General features: G+C 41.7%; 1 protein-coding gene across 1 annotated transcript in view; it reads left to right on the top strand.

Moving 5' to 3' along the window:
* The first annotated feature begins 13,675 nt into the window (after window positions 1-13,675).
* The window catches only part of LOC124273675 (protein-cysteine N-palmitoyltransferase HHAT-like), a 43,560-nt gene continuing 31,964 nt past the window's right edge, over window positions 13,676-25,271 (top strand). Inside the window, exons 1-4 of the mRNA XM_046708949.1 lie at window positions 13,676-13,711; window positions 17,112-17,291; window positions 17,934-17,998; window positions 18,126-18,236. Of these exons, the coding sequence (XP_046564905.1) occupies window positions 17,126-17,291; window positions 17,934-17,998; window positions 18,126-18,236 (342 nt within the window). The 5' untranslated portion in view covers window positions 13,676-13,711; window positions 17,112-17,125. The remainder of the gene's footprint in view (window positions 13,712-17,111; window positions 17,292-17,933; window positions 17,999-18,125; window positions 18,237-25,271) is intronic.

Genomic DNA, 25,271 nt, shown 5'->3' with positions numbered 1-25,271 from the left:
TGTCAATTTTTGCCTTACTTCACTGAATTTCACTGAAACAATGTACACGGAATTCTAAACCCAATTTACTGCGTCTCTTGTGTAAATCTCCGTAACAGGTAGCCACCGTGGGGAAAGGGTTTGTGTATCAGTGCTGTTCAGATTTGACTTTGAACTGTCAATGAATGCGTATTTGGATGTGTTCTGTCGTTAGTGAACTGTCTTTCATTACAGATATTTTGACAGAGGTTTATACACATTCCTAAGAAAGTAAGTATTTCACAGTTACACTAATGAAGGTGCCAATAATATCAAAGGAATAAGCGTGTCCCCTTCATTTAATTGCATCAATCAAATGAAAACCAGATCTTAGGGCTTGACATTATAGCTCACATCAGAAAGACCTTTCATGAACTTTGACCAACCAGCAAAATGATTTACAAGAAATTAACACTGACCAGTCAGCGATGCTCTGATTCTTTGGATGACAGGCTTTACTGATTTCACCTTGATCTGGATGTTCCAAGGTCTTTATCTGTAGTGAAAACTTAGATCTGATTTCTCTAAGATTCAGCAATTGTATAGACGTTAAGTAGGACATTGCAGACGATGACTCAGATTCGCCTTCTTCATTCCTCAATTCATAATTCTTCCATATATTGGAAACTTGAACATGAATCTTTCAAGGAAAGCATCCAAGTTCTGGAGTTCTAGCAGGCTTTGTAACCTGTAACTGATCTCTTCAGCTACATCTACATCCCTCTGGGTGGGTCTCAAGCAGGGATGCTGATGCGTCTCCTGGCGTCCATGATGTGCTTCCTCTACATCTACGTGTGGCATGGCCAGCAGAAGTATCTCCTCCTGTGGACCATGTGCAACTTCTTCGGCTGCTCCCTGGAGCTCATCAGCAGCCATGTGGAGAAAAATGCCATGGTCATCCGCATAAAGGTATAGTATGTATGAAAAGAGTTATTCTTGATTTTCTAAGGATGTACATGTTTTATGTATCTTACCTTACACTTAAATGTCGTTTTCTGATTGGCTGATCCAATCAATGTACCCCGCTTACAAGTGAGTAACATTTTCTGTTACGCCAAACTGTGGGAATTCGTTTGGTACTTTGTGTTAGTAGTCTTTGACCTGCTGCCTAACTGTACTCCTTATTGTGATCCAATACCCATGCTTCAAACAGTTCAAAACTAACATTGAGTTGTTCAGTAAGATAAATATGTTGTTCACTGGTCACGAGGGGACATGGGTTGATGTACCCTCTATGTTTCAAAAAGACATTTCACAATGAAGAAATTGCATATGACTCTGTGAGCACTTCCACTACATAAAGGGGGAATAGATGACCCAGACACTCGGACTCAGGGAACATAAACAAGCATAGAGGGTGCCCCAACCCATGTCCCCCTCATGACCAGTGAACAACTTATAGTGTTCATTGCCCTGTTTAGGCTATGTTAGGTACTGGAGTGAGTGAGTTGGTTTTAACACCGCTTTGAACACATTTTAGTTTTATGACAATGAGTCAGCTTGATGGGGGAGGAAGTCTTAAAAGACTGATTTGATGCAGGTCAGTAGTATAGGGAATGGCAGTTCAGTTACAGGTACTCTGAGGGCATTATTTATGGCTAATTCAACTCCCAGCGGCCCCTAAAAATCATGGTCCACGAGCAGGGGCATCGTTTGATGTCCTTTTCAATATCCCCATTATCTATACTATTTTAACAATTGATTTATTTTCCTTGAATACTATAGAACCCGAAGGCATAAGTCGTGATAACATCATTATAGATGCCTTAAATACATAGGGCACTGGCAACTTTCAGGAACCAAAATAGAGACAAACACAATGGAACCAAAAAAGTATGCCAACATAGATCCGAAAACACACTTTTTTCCAACCCTTGTAAAAGTGGTCCCTAGGTTTGGGCATTACTGCCTTCTTGTCGGCGGTGTGCCGGCTGATGTGCACTGCTTCCAGGTCCTGTGGACGACCTTCCACACAAAAACGGCAGCTAGCAAAAGGTAGGTCCACTTTTTCTAGCATCTGCCCCACCTTCTGGATATCCAGACGGGTCTCATCTTGTTCCTCCTCTTTGCTTTCTATTTCCTCGAGGAGTTTGTCATTGTCGTTGTCATCCAGCCTCGACAGGATGCCGACCAGCATAGTCGTGGTCTGCTCCACGATTCTGCAGCGGGCAATACTGGTTGTGCTGGAGGGTAAAGTCGGATATGGACATATCTCGCTGACTGGTAGTACGGTTGTGTTGGAGGGCCATACCTTGCAGGGCCTTGTGGACCCAATACTGAAGCGGTTTTTGACCTCGAGTAAAACTTTCGGAAAAGAGATAGAGGAGTAAAACGTGGAAAGATGTCTGACATGCAAGCAAACAAAACTCAGTCGTTAAAGATGAGATACATATTTAGGAAGCCTGGCTCGATATCTCTAGGCCTGAACTTATTTCTATACACTGTTGTGTGGCTGAAAATGGAATGTGCATGGGTGTTAAAACATCCACATAGAGATTTCTGTACCTTGTGTGTTTACATGTAAATTTTATGTGGACATTGGGAACTTATTATTGCAAGTAGGTATTGCTGGGTAAACCCATGGAATGTGGAAAATGCTGTGTGACTGAATATTGTCACAAACATGCCCACTGTGCAAGAAGGGGTCATGTAAATTACGCATTTAAAGTATGTGGAATAGGCGTCAAATGTCAGTATTCTTTGTGTAAAGCACGTGGGGCTGACAAAGTAAGAATGAAACCGATTAATAAAAGATATTCAGATTTTGCCAAAGAGTATAGGAGACTCAGAAAGATTAACATTTATAAATAGAAAAATCGCGAGTTGACCTTGATAGCATTGGGCATGGGTGCGATGGTGCTGGAAGTAAACTAATGTGTATCCATGTGTATGCCAATGAAGCACAAATGCAAAGCCTTGACTTGCGACCAGAAATGCACGACCGAGTATTGCGGAAGTACACATGATGTCTATCAGAAAGGGTCACTACACGTATTCAGTATGGGGTGTTAAATGTCATTATCGTTTATGCAAAGCCCACGGGGCAGACAGGGTTCGAAACCAATTTATTTATAACAAGAAGAAAGATTATCTCAACGAACATTACTGACTACTCAGAATAAAAAATATTTTTCCCTGCACATTGAAACACCCAATTAGACATTGCATGTGTGACTACTGTCAGAGAACTCAAAGCTATTGTGAGAGAACGTGGAATGATTGGTTATTCTCGTATGAGCAAGGCCAAATTGCTTACATTGCCATGCATCAACTGCGTCAAGCCCCCTACCGTACAAGAACTCAAAGTTCAAGCTCAGGAATGCACACTGATCTGATTTAGCCGAATGAAGAAAGATGAATTGATTGCAGCACTTGAAAACAAACCAGTGGAGTTGACATTTGTACCCACAGAACACATCGCTGTTAAGTATCTGAGAGGCTGGCAGATGGTCATCTATTCAAATATCGACGTTGACAGCATTGAACCCATCATAGCCAGCAAGATCAACGAGAAGTTGGACGACTTGAAAAGTATAAAATAGCAGTTGGCCATCAAAATGTCACTCAATAAACAGCAGACAGATGGCTGTACCAATTTTATCAAAACTTATTTTTAGAGGCAAACAAGAAGTCATCATATAATCGGATTTCATCAATTCCTCGATCGATATATCATTACAACGAATACAGGAAACGTTGGAAGGATGGATGCATACAAGTTTCAGATGGGTAGTAGGAAGTATCGATACCATCTATTTGGACATAGCAAACTACATGCCTCTCAAAGGCGGATCGTGACTCTCGGTGCCGAATCATTTCAGGGATAAACATGCTGTCGTTAACCCCCAAACTAAAGGGGATGAATGTGCGGAGGTGTTGGTCATAGTTTCCTTGCCGAAGAGTAATCTGTGTAGGCGATCCAGCTATCACTCGAAATAGGAAGCCAGACTTGACTTCACAGGTATAGACCACCACACGCCCCTCTCCCAAATCTCCAAGATCGAAAAGCAAAACAAGTTGGCCATCAAGGGGAAAAGAGTCATTGTGCATCGAATCAGCTCCGTGATGGATAAAACCGTGCAGAGGATAAATTTATTCCTAATAAAAAACAATGACAATATCACTATGCAACGATTAAAAGTCTGAGCAGGCTGTTGCACGACCAATCAAAACCATGATGGAAAAAAGGATTTCTTCAATTGGTGCCTGCACAGTTACAGTAGAGAAGACCTATTGGAAGCGCACAGAGAGGACTGCCTAGAGATGGGACAGACCGCGATCAGAATCGTCATGCCCAAAGAAAAGAAGAACATGTTCAAATTATCTATCATAAACATCAAATGCCTGTGCCCTCCATCATCTACGCTGACTTTGAAGCCCTGATAAAACAGGTGGAACACCACATGCCCACCACGACCGAGTAAAGTTTAATGTGCAAAACGCAGGAACATGAAACTTGCGGGTTCATGTACCTGGTCATCTGATGCGATGGAAAAACAAAAGAGATCTACAGAGGCCATGACGCAGCTGACATATTTCCCACGTACTTACAAAATGAAGAGGAAGAAATCAGGAAAGCTTTGAAAACCCCTTCCTCCATGCATAGGACACCAGAGGGGCTAGATATTATCACGTATGCCGGGGGCTGCTCAAAGATGATTCCGTAAGAGATGATTGCCACATCACGGGTCGGTACAGAGGCGCCACCCACAACACGTGTAACTTGAAGCTTAGAATAGATCCCGAAACAATACAAATCACCGTGGTGTTTCACAACCTCAAAGGTTATGATGCCCACTTAATCATGCAGGCCATCTCGAAGATCGATGTCAACATCACCTGCATCCCCAACAACATGGAAAAATACATATCGTTCTCCTTAGATAATCTGAGATTCATCGACAGCGCCCAGCTTCTCCTGTCTTCCACATGCAGTTTAGGCTTTTGTTTTTGGGCTTTTGAAGCAAACATGGTGCTGGTGTGTTTCAGCACCCTTGTTTTTCACTGTTCTTGACAATGTTTCATTTCACTCAAACTCAACGAATGCTGAATCAGTTGCTTCACTGCATTTTCAAACATGTCGTTTAAAGTGCCCATTAAGCACACAAAAAGTTACATTTACCCTTAGAGTATAAATGACCTCACTAGTTTAAGTTTACACGTGACTATGAAATGTTAGGGTGTTCCCATGCATTTTGTTTGTAGTATGGTATAGGTAATGTGGATATTGAAAAGGACATCAAACAATGCTCCCGCTTGTGGATCATGATTTTTAGGCGCCTCTGGGAGCTGAAGTGGCCATGAATAACGCTCTCAGGGTACCTGTAACAGAACTGTCATTCCCTATACTACCAGGACTTAGATGTTTACCACTTTGGTTAAACCAATGGGTATGGTGCAGACAAACCCAGATACATATTCAGAACAAACCAGGATTCAAACCAATGATGAAAACATCCGTGCTTGTTCAAGGGACACAACTCTACATAGCGATTGTGGCACCTGGGTCATCTATTCCCCCTTTATGTAGTGCAAGTGCTCTCAGGCTAAGTCATAGAATCACATGCAATTTATTCGTTGTCAAATGCCTTTTGGAAACAGTCATCCTTGGTTCTTTAAGGGTGTCTGCTACTATGATTCTGTGTTCACTGATCACATGATGTAATGAGAAGCTTCCGATGTTTGTTTCCATCAGTGATGCCACCTGAATTTGTCCAAAATATCTGATTCTGATTTTTGTGACCTGAATGAACACCAAATCCCATGTGTCCTGTAATTTGAAACTGCCAGATTAATAGAAAACTGCAGGCAGTAGAATTTGGAGCCTTTTCCCCTGTGTCATGAAGATGATCCTCCTCCTGCTCCTCCCACAGGCTGCCTACCTGTCCCCGGCGATGGTGAGGAGGATCCACTGCGCCCTCTACACGCCCCTCTTCCTCATGTCTGTGTTTGCCGTCTTCTACTTCTTCAGCGGTCTAACGGTTGGGGACATCTTTGTCAGGAGACTAGTCACACATGGTGAGTAGAGTATGGCAGGCAGTATGTACAATGTTACCACATGATGATTAAAATAAAGCAGGCAGTATGTATAATGTTACCACATGATGATTAAAATAAAGCAGGCAGTATGTATAATGTTACACATGATGATTAAAATAAAGCAGGCAGTATGTATAATGCTACTACATGATGATTAAATTAAAGCAGGCAGTATGTACAATGTTACCACATGATGATTAAAATAAAGCAGGCAGTATGTATAATTATACCACATGATGATTAAATTAAAGCAGGCAGTATGTACAATGTTACCACATGATGATTAAAATAAAGCAGGCAGTATGTACAATGTTACCACATGATGATTAAAATAAAGCAGGCAGTATGTATAATTATACCACATGATGATTAAATTAAAGCAGGCAGTATGTACAATGTTACCACAAGGTGAGCAGACAAAAGTAGGGCAACACTGACAATGTTACCACAAGGTGAGTAGACAAAAATAGGACAACACTAACAATGTTACAAAAAGGTGAGCAGACAAAAGTAGGGCTATCGACAATGTTACGACACGGTGAGTAGACATGAATAGGGCAACATTTCCATTATTATCACAAGGTGAGTAGGCAGAAGTAGGGCAACACTGACAATGTTACCACAAGGTGAGTAGGCAGAAGTAGGGCAACACTGACAATGTTACCACAAGGTGAGTAGGCAGAAGTAGGGCAACACTAACAATGTTACCACAAGGTGAGTAGGCAGAAGTAGGGCAACATTTACAATGTTACCACAAGGTGAGTAAGCAGAAGTAGGGCAACACTAACAATGTTACCATAAGGTTAGCACACAAAAGTAGGGCTACTTACCTTGCGGTAACTGGACAATGTTACCGCAAGGTAAGTAGACATAAGTAGGGCAACATTTACAATATTACCACAAGGTTAGTAGACAGAAGTAGGGCAACACTTACAATTTTACCATAAGGTGAGCAGACAAAAGTAGAGCTCACTGACAATGTTACCACATAGGTGAGTAGGCAGAAGTAGGGCAACACTGACAATGTTACCACAAGGTGAGTAGGCAGAAGTAGGGCAACTCTGACAATGTTACCACAAGGTGAGTAGGCAGAAGTAGGGCAACACTGACAATGTTACCACAAGGTGAGTAGGCAGAAGTAGGGCAACACTGACAATGTTACCACAAGGTGAGTAGACATTAGTAAGGGCAACACTGACAATGTTACCACAAGGTGCGTAGACAAAAGTAGGGCAACACATTTACAATATAACTGCATGGTAATGAAAGCATTATAACCTTTCTCACTACAAATGCGTTTACCTGTCTCAATGAACACAGGATAACCTCCCAATCAACAAATGATAACCTGTCTCACTGTACACACGATACCCTCTCACTGCACACGTGATAACTGGCTCACTGTACACATGATAACCTCTCACTGTACACATGATAACCTCACACTGTATACATGATAACCTGCCACACTGTACACATGATAACCTGCCTCACTGTACACACGATACCCTCTCACTGTATACATGATAACCTCTCACTGTACGCATGATAACCTGTATCACTGTACACGCGATAACTGGCTCACTGTACACATGATAACCTCTCACTGTACACATGATAATTTCTCACTGAATACATGATAACCTGCCTCATCGTACACATGGTAACCTGTCTCAATGTACACATGATAACCTCTCATTGTACACATGATAAACTGTCTCACTGTACGCATGATAACCTGTCTCACCATACACATGATAACCTGTCTCACTGTACACATGAGAACCTCTCTCACTGTACACATGATAACCTGTCTCACTGTACACATGATAACTTGTCTCACCATACACATGGTAACCTGTCTCAATGTTCACATGATAACCTGTCTCACTGTACACATGATAACCTGTCTCACTGTACACATGATAACCTGTCTCACTGTACACATGATAACCTGTCTCACTGTACACATGATAACCTCACTGTACACATGATAACCTCTCACTGTACACATGATAACCTCTCACTGTACACATGATAACCTCTCTCACTGTACACATGATAACCTGTCTCACTGTACACATGATAACCTGTCTCACTGTACACATGATAACCTCTCACTGTACACATGATAACCTCTCACTGTACACATGATAACCTCTCACTGTACACATGATAACCTCTCACACTGTACACATGATAACCTAACCTCTCACTGTACACATGATAACCTGATAAACCTCACTGTACACATGATAACCTCTCACCATGATCTCACTGTACACATGATAACCTCTCACTGTACACATGATAACATGATAACCTCTCACTGTACATGATAACCTGTCTCACTGTACACATGATAACCTGTCTCACTGTACACATGATAATCTCTCACTGTACACATGATAACCTCTCACTGTACACATGATAACTAACCTCACTGTAACACATGATAACCTGTCTCACTGTACACATGATAACCTCTCACTGTACACATGATAACCTCTCACTGTATGATAACATGATAACATGATAACCTGTCTCACTGTACACATGATGACCTCTCACTGTACACCTCTCTCACTGTACACATGATAACCTCTCACTGTACACATGATAACCCTGTCTCACTGTACACATGATAACCTGCCTCACTGTACACATGATAACCCTCTCACTGTACACATGATAACCTCTCACTCACTGTACACATGATAACCTGATAACCTCTCACTGTACACATGATAACCTCTCACTGTACACATGATAACCCTCTCACTGTATGATAACACATGATAACCTCTCTCACTGTACACATGATAACCTCTCACTGTACACATGATCTCACTGTACACATGATAACCTCTCACTGTACACACACATGATGATAAACCTCTCACTGTACACATGATAACCTCTCACTGTACACATGATAACCTCTCACTGTACACATGATAACCCTCTCACTGTACACATGATAACCTCTCACTCACTGTACACATGATAACCTCTCTCACTGTACACATGATAACCTCTCACTGTACACATGATAACCTCTCACTGTACACATGATAACCTGTCTCACTGTACACATGATAACCTCTCACTGTACACATGATAACCTCTCACTGTACACATGATAACCTCTCACTGTACACATGATAACCTCTCACTGTACACATGATAACCTCTCACTGTACACATGATAACCTCTCACTGTACACATGATAACCTCTCACTGTACACATGATAACCTCTCTCACTGTACACATGATAACCTCTCACTGTACACATGATAACCCTCTCACTGTACACATGATAACCTGTCTCACTGTACACATGATAACCTCTCACTGTACACATGATAACCTCTCACTGTACACATGATAACTGCCTCACTGTACACATGATAACCTCTCACTGTACACATGATAACCTGTCTCACTGTACACATGATAACCTCTCACTGTACACATGATAACCTCTCACTGTACACATGATAACCTCTCACTGTACACATGATAACCTCTCACTGTACACATGATAACCTCTCACTGTACACATGATAACCTCTCACTGTACACATGATAACCTCTCTCACTGTACACATGATAACCTGTCTCACTGTACACATGATAACCTCTCACTGTACACATGATAACCTGTCTCACTGTACACATGATAACCTCTCACTGTACACATGATAACCTCTCACTGTACACATGATAACCTGTCACTGTACACATGATAACCTGTCTCACTGTACACATGATAACCTGTCTCACTGTACACATGATAACCTGTCTCACTAACCTCTCACTGTACACATGATAACCTCTCACTGTACACATGATAACCTGCCTCACTGTACACATGATAACCTGTCTCACTGTACACATGATAACCTCTCACTGTACACATGATAACCTCTCACTGTACACATGATAACCTGTTTCACTGTACATGATACTCTTCCGTATACAGCCTCTCACCCATGGTCCCTAGTATGGTGATCTACCTTCAGTTGTTGGCAATCTATAGCCTGATTTTACATTGTCTTGTTTTCTAGTCAACACGTTTTTGATTTCATCACTAGTTTTAAATGGATATCCGTTATACACTAGTAGTTTTACTGTTCTTCGTTAACAGGTTTTAATTTCTAATTTTATTGATATATGATATAATCATTAATTGTTCTCGCCACAATTTGGCTGAAATATTTCCGATGTGACGATAAATATAAATTCACTCACTCACAATGGAATCACAACGCGTAATCTGTGCCACTAACAATATGACCTGATTTCTTGCCAGTGCTGTTCTCCAGCATGGCACCCATGCTGTGTTGCTGTACATATACTTCTCAACAAAACTAAAGATTACGCTTCTGTTAATATTGTTATGTTTTTATTCGTATGATATACGTAGAAATACGCATATGTCCTGTGTTTGCTGTAAATGAGGGTCGTGTGGGTGCTAGAGCAGTTTTAGGTTGATTATTCAGGATTGAGCTGTGAACACGGAGGCAGCCATCGCACCTGGTTCATTACAGTAGTTCACCTGTAGGGACAACGAGCAAGCTCTGCTTCTTGTAGGAGGGCATTACATTGATCAGGTTCTCAGGATTGGGACCCAGCTGGTTGGATGTTGTTTCATCTCAAATGTGTTATCAGTCAATGGATCACTCACACACTCTCTCACTCACTCACTCAAACATTCATTCTTACGCACCTCACTCACCCGCACACCAAGTCATCCATCCTACTGCCTTCTCGCTCACTCAAACTCTTATCCTAACTCTCAAACATTCATTCATTCTTACATTCAGTTAACCACCCAACCACCCCCCTGCCACGGTCTCTTTTGGTCACTCACTGCTCATTCACTCACTCATTCTAGCACCAACTCAATCCCCAGATAGCATTCGGGCGTTGGCCCAACGTTGGCAATGTTGGCAAAACCATTGCCAACGTTGGGCCAACGTCTGAATGCTATCTGGGTCACTCACTCAGTAAACATCATTCGGGGTCCCTCCCTATGGAGTGTATGGACACTCCTCCCTGAAGACACGGAGCTGATGTACACAGACACAAATCCCACCCTGTATGATACAGCATACATTCACCTGAAAACATAAAACTGTGAAAAATACCACTACTGGCTTATTGCATGTAGCAACATTTTGATGAGATTTTTACACATTTGTGGTGCACCATTTTCATATCAGAGTGTAAGTCAAGGGTGTGAAAATCTACTTCGAAATGTGTCCAAGTACGTACAATAAACCAGGTGTTATACATTGACTTGTTAACCATCCCCGACCGCGTCATACCAAAAGACGTTAAAATATGGTACTTGTTGGTCCCTGCCTGGGACTCGGCATTAATGGGTACAACAAGGACTGGTCGGCTCGTAGTCAGTATAATGTGTCTGAGTGGGGTATTCATGCTCCACTGCGGCATGGTATCTCAGTGGGCTAGAACTACAAAACCAGCTTAAGTCTGGGCTAGTAAAAGCAGCCGCACATACACATACACACGCATGCACGTCGTCATATGAGCGAAATATTCTCAAGCACGACGCTAATAAACCCAATCTCACCTCACCTCACCTCACATTGACTTGCGTGTTTCTCTTTTTACTCACCAGCTTCTAGAATGCCAATCAAACTGTTACATTGACCTTGTTGTAATCCTGAGACATATCAGATTAACCCTTCATGTTCTATTGTAAGGTGTCAGAAAAGATTGTCAGCTAATTTCATCAGTTTCACGAAACGTTCAATCGTTATTGGTGCTAATTGGTTCCGGGACTAACTTTTACACCGAAGCCCACATGGGAGTACGTGACAGAATACCTCAAGTGATCGAGTCACAGTACAAATATGGCTGTCAGATAATCCTGTGATTGTTTCTTGTAGAACCCTGACCTGTTAAAGTAATTAAAGTTAACGGTTAACTGTATACAAGTATATATTGTATAAACCGGGTTTTTTTTGCTAATAAACCTGCTAAAAAGATGTGAAAAGAATGCTTGTTTTTCTTTTTAGAGGCACGTTAATTCAAGGTTCGTGTTCATAACTTGTCATGGTTGTAGCGAGCGAGTGAGTGAGTATGATTTGACGCCACTTTTAGCAACATTCCAGCAATATCACATTGTACCTATGTGAGAAATCGAAACCAAGCCATTGATGTTGCGAACACTTGGACCACTAGACTGCCCCACTTGCAGAGGAATCTTGCCAAAGGTCCACATTATTTTTTGTCGCAATAAAGACCAAAGTTTGGCAAAATAAATGGAATAATATGTCAGCGTAGATATGATTCATGCCAATGTCTGACAAGCCATTGTCATTTACACGTGGCCAAACACGCTCACATCTGAGATGGTATCTGTAACGAGAGTCTGCACGTAAACGCTTAAACACTCTGACATGTTAGGACATATCTACCAACAGCCACATTTACGGGTAAAATTGCATAGGAACACTGCCTCCTGCTACGATGTGGAAACTATTCCAGAGGACGTTTTCAAGTTAACAATTATGCAGTCAGGGAAATACCTGAAGAGTAAAACCACCTTATCCCAGTGAATTTGACTGTAAAACATGTTTCTGTGTTGGATACACAGTCAATGGTGTAAAATATAAACAAAATTGGTGAAATGACGCAACCTTGTGGAGCGCCAGTTGATGTGTTTACAATTGATGATTTCACATTATTTACCTGTACAAATTGTTGTCTGTTAACTAGAAATGAATTAATCGTTTTGATGCTGTTAGAAGTAACAAATGAGGTTGAATAGTATTAAAGGCAGATGAAAAATCAACAAACATTATTCTAACATAAGTACCATAGTTTTCTAAATGCTTATAGACATTGTTTAACAGAGTGATTGTTGCATCATCTACCCCACGCCTCGTTCTGTATACAAATTGTAATGGTTAAGAACATGGCTGACTTCATTCAACAATGAGATCTTAACAAATACGTTCCAAACATTTCATGGCCATAGAGGTTAGGCCATTATTAACAGAGGGATTTTTCTCATTTGGCAATGGAATAATTTTAGAGGTTTTCCAAAGAATTAGAACACTATGAGAATTAATTGATATCTGAAATAGCTTTTGAAAAATAACAGCCAGTTGCACTCTACATTCCTTAAGAACAATCCCTAGCAAGTTATCAGACCCACAACATTTATGTGGATTTATCTTAGCGAATGAACTAATCACATCCTCTGTCGATCACTTTGATTTCTGCCAGCATCATGCATCCCTCTGTTGATAAGCACACAATCCACCCTACAGAGTCCAGAGTCGAGCATGACACATCTGGGTTTCATCTGCAGCATTTAGGACCAGTTCCTCGAGATGCAGGGAGATGTCCAGTCAGTTTACGATGCCTGCCCAGGTTTCTACCCATGCAGTGCAGCCTCTCATACAACAGAACACCAGGACATCCTGGAGTCAATGGAAAACAACATGCTCTCTCTGCATCTCACAGCTCCATGGAGGATACAACTGACGACTACGATCCATCACCCGTTCCCAAATCTACTTATCAGAAGTTCCTAACAGCTTGGTAAGTCGAACAGAGAAACGTCCAGGTGCGACGAGCTCAGTGTAAGCGACGACATGTTGTATCAGGACGTGAGTCAATTCTTGCCCCAGCTTAGAACGATAGACTCCAACAAGTAAGCAGTCAGTCTGCAGCGTGGTAGAGGCGCACTCAGCAGTCGCCCTTCTCGTACTTGAATCGACACATGTTCCTCTCGTTTCTACACATCCTGTTGACTATGCTGTTATCTACATAGCACGAAGGATTGGACATATCCGTGGAGTGGAGAAGGAGAAGAGGTTCAGTTCGCACTTCTTACTCAATCTCTGGAGCAGAAGAATTTCAGACATGGCACCATGGAAGGCTATAGATCAGTACTTGCCTCAGTACTGCATCATGGTTGGAGCTCAGTAGGTATTTACCAGGTCCTCTACAGGAACTGACCAGGTCCTCTACTGGAGCTCACCAGGTACTCTACAGGAGCTCACCAGGTCCTTTACAGGAACTCACCAGGTCCTCCACAGGACTCACCAGGTCCTCCCTCCACAGGAACTCACCAGGTCCTCTACAGGAACTCACCAGGTCCTCTACAGGGATTCACCAGGTCCTCTACAGGAACTCACCAGGTACTCTAAAGGTATACTACAGGTACTCTATAGGTACCCACCACATACCTAACCAAGAGATGCGCTAATTTTCACTGGAAGATTACCACCTATATTCCCAAAATGGAATTGTCAATTGTTGTGTTAGCATTGATGAAATCACCATCATAACTCACGTTCAATGCAACATCACCCCATTAAACATGTTCGAACAGGGGACCTTTTTCTCCAGTATGCTCGTCACTATATGGCTGGAATAATGCCGATGTGACGTAAAGCCCAACTCAACTCAACTTTTCTCCAGTGGCCATGGACATTCCGGACAGTATGACAGATCTACATGCATTTGATATGTCCTCAGTTATACAATGACAAGAGTCCAAAATCTTTTAGGGCCCAACCGGAATTTATAGCAAGAATTCAGTCATTTGTCCTTAACAGGAACTCACAAGATCCTCCACAGGAACTCATCAGGTCCTCTACAGGAACTCACCAGGTACTCTAAAGGTATACTACAGGTACTCTATAGGTACCCACCATATACTAAACCAAGAGATGCGCTAATTTTCACTGGAAGATTACCACCTATATTCCCAAAATGGAATTGTCAATTGTTGTGTTAGCATTAATGAAATCACCATCATAACTCACGTTCAATGCAAGAGTCCAAAATGACAAGAGTCCAACATCTTTTAGGGCCCAACCGGAATTTATAGCAAGAATTCAGTCATGTGTCCCCTGCAGCACAGGCAATTCTCGACCCATGCCTTCAGAAAACAGGTGTATTAATCTGACTGGCTGCTGTGGCCCATCAGAGCTCAGAGATATTACATTAAAGACCTCAAGACCACCGAAAGCATAGAAAACGCATATTCGTCTCATATAGGCCTTTGTCAGAAAAAAGGACATTGAATAAGGCTATTGCAATGGCCACTATTGCAGACAGTATCGTCAAGAAGAGCTCTTCACGCCAATGTGTGGAAGCTGAGCTCAAGCTACAAGTCTGGTTACATGCAATCCAGTCTCCTTATGATCAGTTGTAGTAGACAATCCGATTTTTTCACTTCTGCTTGCATGATAGTGACAATCCGGGTTAGAAGTGTTCTTCAGCAACATTTGCTTGTCGCAAGAGACGACTATCGGGATCGGGTGGTCAGGCTCGCTGACTTGGTTGACACATGTCATCGTATCCCAATTGTGTAGATCGATGGTCATGCTGTTGATCACTGGATGACCTGGTCTAGACAGCCCGCTGCCATATAGCTGGAATATTGTCGGATTCGGCTTTAAACAAGAAGCAAGCAAACAAAGTTCTCCTCTCTTGACTCTACCAACCCATTTTTGGTACGCAGAATTTATGTGTCTATTTAAAGGGTAATTTGGATTCTGAATGTTTCGAAGTTGGTACACAGATGTAAGATTTAAACAAAAATAATAGTGGAAGACCATTTCTTAAAAACCTAATCTTGAGCTCAATATTGCCGGTTTGTTATGATAATACATTGTAATACATTGATACAATTCCCGTTGTTGGAACTGGAAGGTTTGTCATTCTATGTTTGAATATTATTTGTTTCAAGAATAACAATATTACATCTAAAGGGTCGTTTCTTTGTAGGAATCCGAGTAAAATATGATTTTTATATATAATGTATCTAATCAAAATTTAATTTCGACTAGCTTTTGAACTTTGAATGGAAGTAATTTAGGGTTTAGGGAGAGACGTTGGCACCCCTATTCCACTCAATGACACACTCCGCCTAGCTCTTCCCACACGTCTACAAGAAATATTGGCTAAATAATTGATAAACAGCGGTGGATATATCGCAAGTCTAGGCCCCCCACTGGTTTTGAATCTCCGAGCTCACTGGGGCTAATTCAGTATATACGGAGTGATATTGCTATCAAAATTTTATTGCATATGGTCAATGGAATCACTGACTTAATTTTATCAAATAACGGAGAAATACGTATTCGAAGACATAAATTACTTTATTTGCGAAATTAAGAGAGCAAAAATTATTTCCTTACAATGGAAGAGGCAGGACCTATTCGCGAAAGGAAAACAATTATTCGATTTCCTTCAAAGTACGAACTTAATTGTGGTCACCAAAACAGCAACGATTCGAGTTACTTCCCTTTATTTAATGTTTATGTTTTCGTTCATGCACATGTTCTTGGTTCTGTCAACATGTCGTGAGTTGCAACCGTTATCACTGACAGGCGGCAACATTGAGGAAGTAAATTGTGCATCTGACTCAACACAATAGCCACGTTTTATATGACCTCTTCAATATTTGTTCCGGGTCGGGGATATCCATACATGCCCACATTTGGCGGTTGTCTGAGGTGCCACGCCCACCAGCTCTTGGAAATGCATCATCAGAAGTCGATATCAAATGACTGAGAGCACGATACACATGTACGATGTTTTGCAAAACATTTTCTGGTAACCAAATGTGAATTATTGTTCATCCAGTCAATCTGAAAGAAAATGCGAGCTGGGGAAACTGTCCTTCTGTGATGTTCCGCTATGATTTTGATACTGATTCGTTGCATGTCAAGTGCAGTGCAGATTTGCTTCAGGAATCTATTGGGAAAACGCAGCGGGGAGTAGCTCTGTCTGAGGATAATTCAGTATCAAAGTGGTTCCAAGGCAACAGCATAGGGATAAGATCGATACCGCATCTATTATGCACGTACTGGATATGAACCATGCTTATAGAATTACTGACAATTTTGTTAGTTGTTTGTTAACAAATGAATGAAGTAATGGAAAGTTTATACTCTTATAAATAATGACTTTCAATACAAATGATGAGGATAATGTGTATATTATTTTTGGGAGAATTAATTATTGATACATTGTGTGCTGATGGTGTACTAGGCAGGGAGATAAAGATGAAAGGGTCGAAGCCTGGTGCCTCCTGTCTCCGTCCTGTCCCATCCTCACCCAGTCACCAGAGGTGCCATGGTCGCCTACCCCTCCCTGAGTCCATCTTCTACTGGGTGGCCGGAGTCGGCAGCATCATTTACACCTTCTACGTCGTACACCAGGAGTCCCAGAGTAAGAACAAGCCAGGAATTCATACTGCAGTGTCTTATTTGACTGCCTTTGAATTGGGGGTAATTGGGGGTCAGGATACAGGTCCTTATGTTGTTTCAATATGTCTGAATCAATAAAATTTTTAGTCTCAAACATGCACTTTCCTGTGTAAAGATATAAGAAGACAGTGAAGATAGTGCATTTTTACACTCATGATCACTATGTATTGTTCTAGATATAATAAAGAACTGACACAAGGGCCTGTGGATCAGAGTTAAAGAAAGGTTACAAAAAGCAAAATACTTTTAAACTATGTTTATAATGAACAAGCTTTTAATGTACTGACAGATATAACAGACTGTGTTTGGATCCCACGCACTTGATGTATATTTTAGTTGCAATGTGTATAATGAACAATGGTTTTATATAGCAAACTAAAATTAGTGGTCCATTTTAGTTCATTATAACTGTATGATACCTGTATGATAACTGTATGATACAGTCCTAGGATCAATCACACTTTCCTCCACCCCTTATTACAAATGACCAGTCACTAAGAGCGGGATTCAGAGGACAAACTGTGTTTAGAGATGTAAGTTATTGCAACAGGATTTTCAATAACAAATCATAGGATCTTTATCATGTCTACTGTTTGTGTTTCAGAATTCTTCATTGATCTCAGCAAGGAGGACTTTGTGGATGGATGGAATTTTCTTCCTTACAAGAAGGTTAATTTCTTAATCCATACTCTTTGTTATAAATGCAATTTTTTGTTTAAGCAAATTATTCATGAATTCCTATTTTTCCATGAATTCCTGATGTTTAACAAATTTTCAGCAATATGTTTTGTTGCAGGATATTTCAAATTTTGAATGGAACTTTTGGTCCAGCTACTTCTGGGAGATTCTGCCATGGGGAATTGGTCATGTGGTCATAGCTCGGACAGTGGACACTTACTTCTTCCATGTAGGTAACTGATGCAGAATCTCAGCTTAACCATGACGATATATATCACCAATATCCCACATTCCTGTAATGTTTCCTAAGAGAAAATTCCCCATAAGGCCCAAAGGCCAAACCTTGGTGCAATGCATATTCAACAATCCCAAATCACAAGTGAATCTGACTTGTTTATTTTCAGCCTCGTGAACCTTTTTATGACAAACTCAATCATGAGCGTGTCTTACTTCCTCAGTGACGTTATTGTTGTCGTTGTTTATTTCTAGCTTCGTAAGCCAGTGTTTCTGACATACTCCCTTGTGAGTGTGTCGTATCTCCTGGGCTACCGGACGGTGTTGTTCTTCATCTGTGTTTATATTTCCAGCTTCGTAAGCCAGTGTTTCTGACATACTCCCTCGTGAGTGTGTCGTATCTCCTGGGCTACCGGACGGTGTTGTTCTTCATCTGTGTTTATATTTCCAGCTTCGTAAGCCAGTGTTTCTGACATACTCCCTCGTGAGTGTGTCGTATCTCCTGGGCTACCGGACGGTGTTGTTCTTCATCTGTGTTTATATTTCCAGCTTCAGTAAGCCAGTGTTTCTGACATACTCCCTCGTGGAGTGTGTCGTATCTCCTGGGCTACCGGACGGTGTTGTTCTTCATCTGTGTTTATATTTCCAGCTTCAGTAAGCCAGTGTTTCTGACATACTCCCTCGTGAGTGTGTCATATCTCCTGGGCTACCGGACGGTGTTGTTCTTCATCTGTGTTTATATTTCCAGCGTAGTAAGCCAGTGTTTCTGACATACTCCCTCGTGAGTGTGTCGTATCTCCTGGGCTACCGGACGGTGTTGTTCTTCATCTGTGTTTATATTTCCAACCGTAGTAAGCCAGTGTTTCTGACATACTCCCTCGTGAGTGTGTGTGTCAGATCTCCTGGCTACCGGACGGTGTTGTTCTTCATCATCTGTGTTTATATTTCCAGCTTCGTAAGCCAGTGTTTCTGACATACTCCCTCGTGAGTGTGTCGTATCTCCTGGGCTACCGGACGGTGTTGTTCTTTCATCTGTGTTTATATTTCCAGCCGTGTAAGCCAGTGTTTCTGACATACTCCCTCGTGAGTGTGTCATATCTCCTGGGCTACCGGACGGTGTTGTTCTTCATCTGTGTTTATATTTCCAGCTTCAGTAAGCCAGTGTTTCTGACATACTCCCTCGTGAGTGTGTCGTGATCTCCTGGGCTACCGGACGGTGTTGTTCTTCATCTGTGTTTATATTTCCAGCTTCGTAGAAGCCAGTGTTTCTGACATACTCCCTCGGAGAGTGTGTCGTATCTCCTGGGCTACCGGACGGTGTTGTTCTTCATCTGTGTTTATATTTCCAGCCGTAAGCCAGTGTTTCTGACATACTCCCTCGCGGAGTGTGTCATATCTCCTGGGCTACCGGACGGTGTGTTGTTCTTCATCTGTGTTTATATTTCCAGCTTCGTAAGCCAGTGTTTCTGACATACTCCCCTTGTGAGTGTGTCGTATCTCCTGGGCTACCGGACAGTGTTGTTCTTCATCTGTGTTTATATTTCCAGCTTCGTAAGCCAGTGTTTCTGACATACTCCCTCGTGAGTGTGTCGTATCTCCTGGGCTACCGGACGGTGTTGTTCTTCATCATCTGTGTTTATATTTCCAGCTTCGTAAGCCAGTGTTTCTGACATACTCCCTCGTGAGTGTGTCATATCTCCTGGGCTACCGGACGGTGTTGTTCTTCATCATCTGTGTTTATATTTCCAGCTTCAGAAGCCAGTGTTTCTGACATACTCCCCGCGGAGTGTGTCATATCTCCTGGGCTACCGGACGGTGTTGTTCTTCATCTGTGTTTATATTTCCAGCTTCGTAAGCCAGTGTTTCTGACATACTCCCTCGTGAGTGTGTCATATCTCCTGGGCTACCGGACGGTGTTGTTCTTCATCTGTGTTTATATTTCCAGCTTCAGAAGCCAGTGTTTCTGACATACTCCCTCGTGAGTGTGTCATTATCTCCTGGGCTACCGGACGGTGTTGTTCTTCATCTGTGTTTATATTTCCAGCCGTGAAGCCAGTGTTTCTGACATACTCCCTCGTGAGTGTGTCGTATCTCCTGGGCTACTGGACGGTGTTGTTCTTCATCTGTGTTTATATTTCCAGCCGTAAGCCAGTGTTTCTGACATACTCCCTCGTGAGTGTGTCGTATCTCCTGGGCTACCGGACGGTGTTGTTCTTCATCTGTGTTTATATTTCCAGCTTCGTAAGCCAGTGTTTCTGACATACTCCCTCGTGAGTGTGTCGTATCTCCTGGGCTACCGGACGGTGTTGTTCTTCATCTCACACGGGTGTATCTGCTACCTGGCGTCCTCGGTCGGCAGCTTCGCCCTGGTGTGGGTCGTTAGTCTTCTGCTGCTGTCTACTCTAAACTACAACAGCTTCACTCCTTGGATGGTAAGCAGTTGTCCCAAGACCTTTCACTGAAGCAATTTGTGAGCTTTTAAATGTGTTTGTACCTGGATATTCAGTGGATATTACACATCCATTCTGAATTTAGCCTGAAGGTTGTTTACGAAGCGGTTTCCCCCACATGGGTACAATCTGTGAAGCCCATTTCAGGTGTCCCCCAACGTGATGTTGCTGGAATATTGCTAAAAGCGGCGTAAAACTAAACTCAGTCCATTCTGTCTATTGATCTGTCCATCCCATGCCTCAATCTGTCCCTCAGCCTATCCATCCATCAGTCCATCCTATCTATCCATCCAATCTGTCCTTAATCTGTGTACACTTCTTGAGATATTACATTTCCAACATCTCACTAATCAAAAGACTTGTGATGCTGTACATCTGTACTTTACACGTTTACACATTTCATCTCCGTTATGATGTTATGTGCTGTTAGTTACCAGTGAAAATGCACATTGATTTCTCATTCAATTTAAATTGTTCTGTTTTAATATAACTGGAATACTGTTCTGGCAGCATCAAACCCAAATCACTCACTCACATTTAAACTTTTACTTCCCATACATTTCAGAAAAGTTTATGTGCGATTCCATCGGATCCGACCGACAGTGGATATTACTTCTTCATCTTTGTTTTGGCCCTGGTTGTTCTGCGATACACAAGCTTTTGTTTGGAACGCAGCAAATATGTGCAAGCAAGGGCAAATAACTCTCATCAACAGAACTCAAAGGAAGATAACTGCTTTACTATTCCTGATCTGCTGCTCTACATTTTCTATCTGCCAATCTTCTTCACTGGACCTCTCCTCACGTACGACCAGTTCAAAGAACAGGTAAGAAAAGTAGAGTAGGAGGTCAGGTAACGAGAAAACAACATCATTAATTAAAGATACAAGATGCAGCTGTCTCTTTCAAAGGTATGTATCTATATAAGGATCCCAAATATGATGCTTCGTACAGCACAGGCATCTGCTTACAATGCATCCATCAGACTGACTTTAGATCCTGTCTTTAAATATCCAAACATGTCTGAAGGTATGGAGAACCAGCAGTCAACCTGTTTAAGTGTCCAACTCGATGATGAAACCTGTAGCAAACTGTTACATACTTGGAAAGTTGTTTGCGCACATAAAACTTCATTGCCTATTCACACCCGTGAAGGTCCAGGTTAGAATATTTGTAACCCATGCTTGTCGGCTAAGAGGCGACTAACGGGATCGGGTGGTCAGGCTCGCTGACATGGTTGACACATGTCATCAGTTCCCCATTGCGCAGATCGATGCTCATGCTGTTGATCACTGGATTGTCTGGTCCAGACTCGATTATTTACAGACCGCCGCCTTATTGCTGGAATATTGCTGAGTGCGGCGTAAAACTAAACTCACTCACTCACTCACTCGTTGCCTATTCATGGAAGGATGAGGATAAAATTAAGCACATACATGTATAACCATGGTAACAGTTATGAAGACAAATCAAACAAGTTGAACTGTGTAGATAGATTATTACTTCATGAAAGTATTCAAAGATTCCTTTTGGCATAGAAAAATGTCAGTGAATCCTGAGTATTATAGCTTTTAATTAAGAGATACATCAAGGTTTTCAATTTACAGGTTTCTAAAGTTGATTCAAGATCTAGATTTCATTCAAACAAACTGATACATAAACAATTATGTTTTTTTTTTGATGTGATCATCAACAAGGAGAGGGTCAAACACAGATATGATACCAATGGCAGAACATGGGATATCTACATGTCAAAGTACAACTCAGGATAAAGACTTCTAACTTTTCTTGTCTTTTGTTCATAAAAGATCTCATATTTGAATGTCATATACGATTATTGATATGATTCTAAAAATGTGAACTATTTTGTTTCTGTTTTATTCTATGGAAACTAATGGAAAGCGAATATTTGGAATAAATAATGGCAGGTCACTTTCAGATCTCCTCTCCACCTTCATGCTGGAACACAAACAGGATACTCCAGACCTTGGGTAACTTCCTAAGGGTGTTTTTCTGGTCGGCGTTCATCGAGCTGTCTCACCACTTTCTGTACCATGCTGCTTTGCTGCGGTCGCCAGCAGTGATGGAGCAGGTGTCGTTGTGGTGTCTGCTGGGCGTTGGTTACATCGAGGGGCAGTACTTTATGGTCAATTACCTCGTCCTGTATGGACTTCCAGCTCAGGTAGCCAAACTTGATGACATTGATGTACCCAAGGAACCCAAGTGTATATCATACATATACCGCTACTCCGACATGTGGAAGTAAGTGGCACACACTAACTTAAAATGGATATGTCTTCAAAGGTGCTTGAACAAATTTGCTATTTTGTGTTTATTTATGCAATTCAACTTTATGGCATGTCATTTAATTAATGAGATATTATTATATGAGTAGTTTTTTGTGTAAAGATAGCAATATCCCTATCAAAATAGGAGTACTATATTTACTTTTCTCCTTCTTGCACATATTGCCAGTGATCTAAGGGCTTCACTTCAGTGTATAGAGTTACATACCTTAGGGGTCCCAGGATCTGCTGATCTGGATGGACTCTTTCCCCATCTTTGTGGATTTAAAAAGGGGTAAACATTTACAACCAATGTCAACTTTTGACTTACTCTCACATTAAGTGGCATGTCAATAAATGGTTATCCAAAATAGGAATTTCACTGAAACAATGTTCACGGAATTTTGAACCCAATTTACTGCGTCTCTTGTGTGAATCTCTGTAACAGGTAGCCACAGTGGGGAAAGGGTTTGTGTATCAGTGCTGTTCAGATTTGAGTTTGAACAGTTAATGAATGCATATTTGGATGTGTTCTATCTGTAGTGAACTCATTTTCGTTACAGGTACTTTGACAGGGGTTTATACACATTCCTAAGAAAGTAAGTATTTCACAGTTACCCTGGTGTAGGTGCCAATGAAAAGAAATGTGTGTTCTTGTCAATTTGTTGCATCATTAATTTTTTTCAGTCAAATGAAAAACTTATCTTAGTGCTTTCTATTGCTGATGACATCCAAGAACAGGTCACATCAGAAGGACCTTTCACGAACTTTGACCAACCAGTGAGATGATTAACAAGAAATCAGCAATGGCCATCAGCGATGCCCTGATTCTTTGGATGAATGGCCTCACTAATATGACCTGGAATTGGATGTCCTCAGGTCTTTATCTGTAATGAAACCTGAGGTCAGATTTCACTGAGATTCAGGAATTAAATGTTATGTTAAGTGGAATATTGTTGACGATGACTCAGATTCGCCTTCTGCATTCCTCAATTCATAATTCTTCCATATATTGGAAGCTTGAACATGAATCTTTCAAGGAAAGCATCACCGTGAATGTTATGTCCCAGTTCTGGAGTTCTAGCAGTGTTTGTAACCTATAACTGATCTCTCCAGCTACATCTATATCCCCCTGGGTGGGTCTCAAGCAGGGATGCTGATGCGTCTCCTGGCATCCATGATGTGCTTCCTCTACATCTACGTGTGGCATGGCCAGGAGAAGTACCTCCTCCTGTGGACCATGAGCAACTTCTGCGGCTGCTCCCTGGAGCTCATTGGCAGCCATGTGGAGAAAAATGCCATGGTCATCCGTCATAAAGGTATTGTATGTGTAAAATGTCTGTTTGAAACAGAGATTATTCTTGATTCTCTAAGGATGAATGTGTTTTTGTGTTCAGGGCCCTGTTATATAGTGGAGTGAATGAGTTGGTTTTTAACACTGCTTTGATAAGTTTTCAGATTTAGGGACCATTCATAATTTATGGCTTAATTGATCCCTCCTCCTCCCACAGGCTGCCTACCTGTCCCCGGCGATGGTGAGGAGGATCCACTGCGCCCTCTACACGCCCCTCTTCCTCATGTCTGTGTTTGCCGTCTTCTACTTCTTCAGCGGTCTGACGGTTGGGGACATCTTTGTCAGGAAACTCGTCACACATGGTGAGTAGAGAAGTGCAGGCGGAATGTACAATGTTACCACATGGTGATTAAATTAAAGCAGGCAGTATGTACAATATTACCACATGGTGATTAAATTAAAGCAGGCAGTATGTACAATGTTACCACATATGTATGTTACCACATGGTGATTAAATTAAAGCACGCAGTATGTACAATATTACCACATGGTGATTAAAGTAAGGCAGGCAGTATGTACAATATTACCACATGGTGATTAAAGTAGGGTAATATGTACATGGCAGTAGGGCACCAATATTAATGCTTGGTTAGTAGATTAAAGCATTATAACCTGTCTCACCATACACATGATAACCTCTCACTGCACACATGATAACCTGTCTCACCATACCCATGATAACCTGCCTCACTGTGCACATGATAACCTGTATTACTGTACACATGATAACCTCTCATTGTACACACGATAACCTGCCTCACTGTACACATGATAACCTGTCTCACTGTACACATGATAATCTCTCACTGTACTCATGATAACATTTCTCCCATATACAGCCTCAATGAAGACTCGGCTGCTGATGTACGGGGTGATCTATGTGAACATCCAGAACGCCATGGAGATAGAGAGATGGGCTGCCATTAAAACCAAGCAGCACTC

Source organism: Haliotis rubra, unplaced genomic scaffold, assembly GCF_003918875.1.
Source record: "Haliotis rubra isolate DU_JTF1 unplaced genomic scaffold, ASM391887v1 Scf183, whole genome shotgun sequence".
NCBI classification, from domain to species: domain Eukaryota; kingdom Metazoa; phylum Mollusca; class Gastropoda; order Lepetellida; family Haliotidae; genus Haliotis; species Haliotis rubra.
The sequence above is the reverse complement of the archived record's forward strand: the minus strand, read 5'-3'. Positions and strand labels throughout refer to the sequence as shown.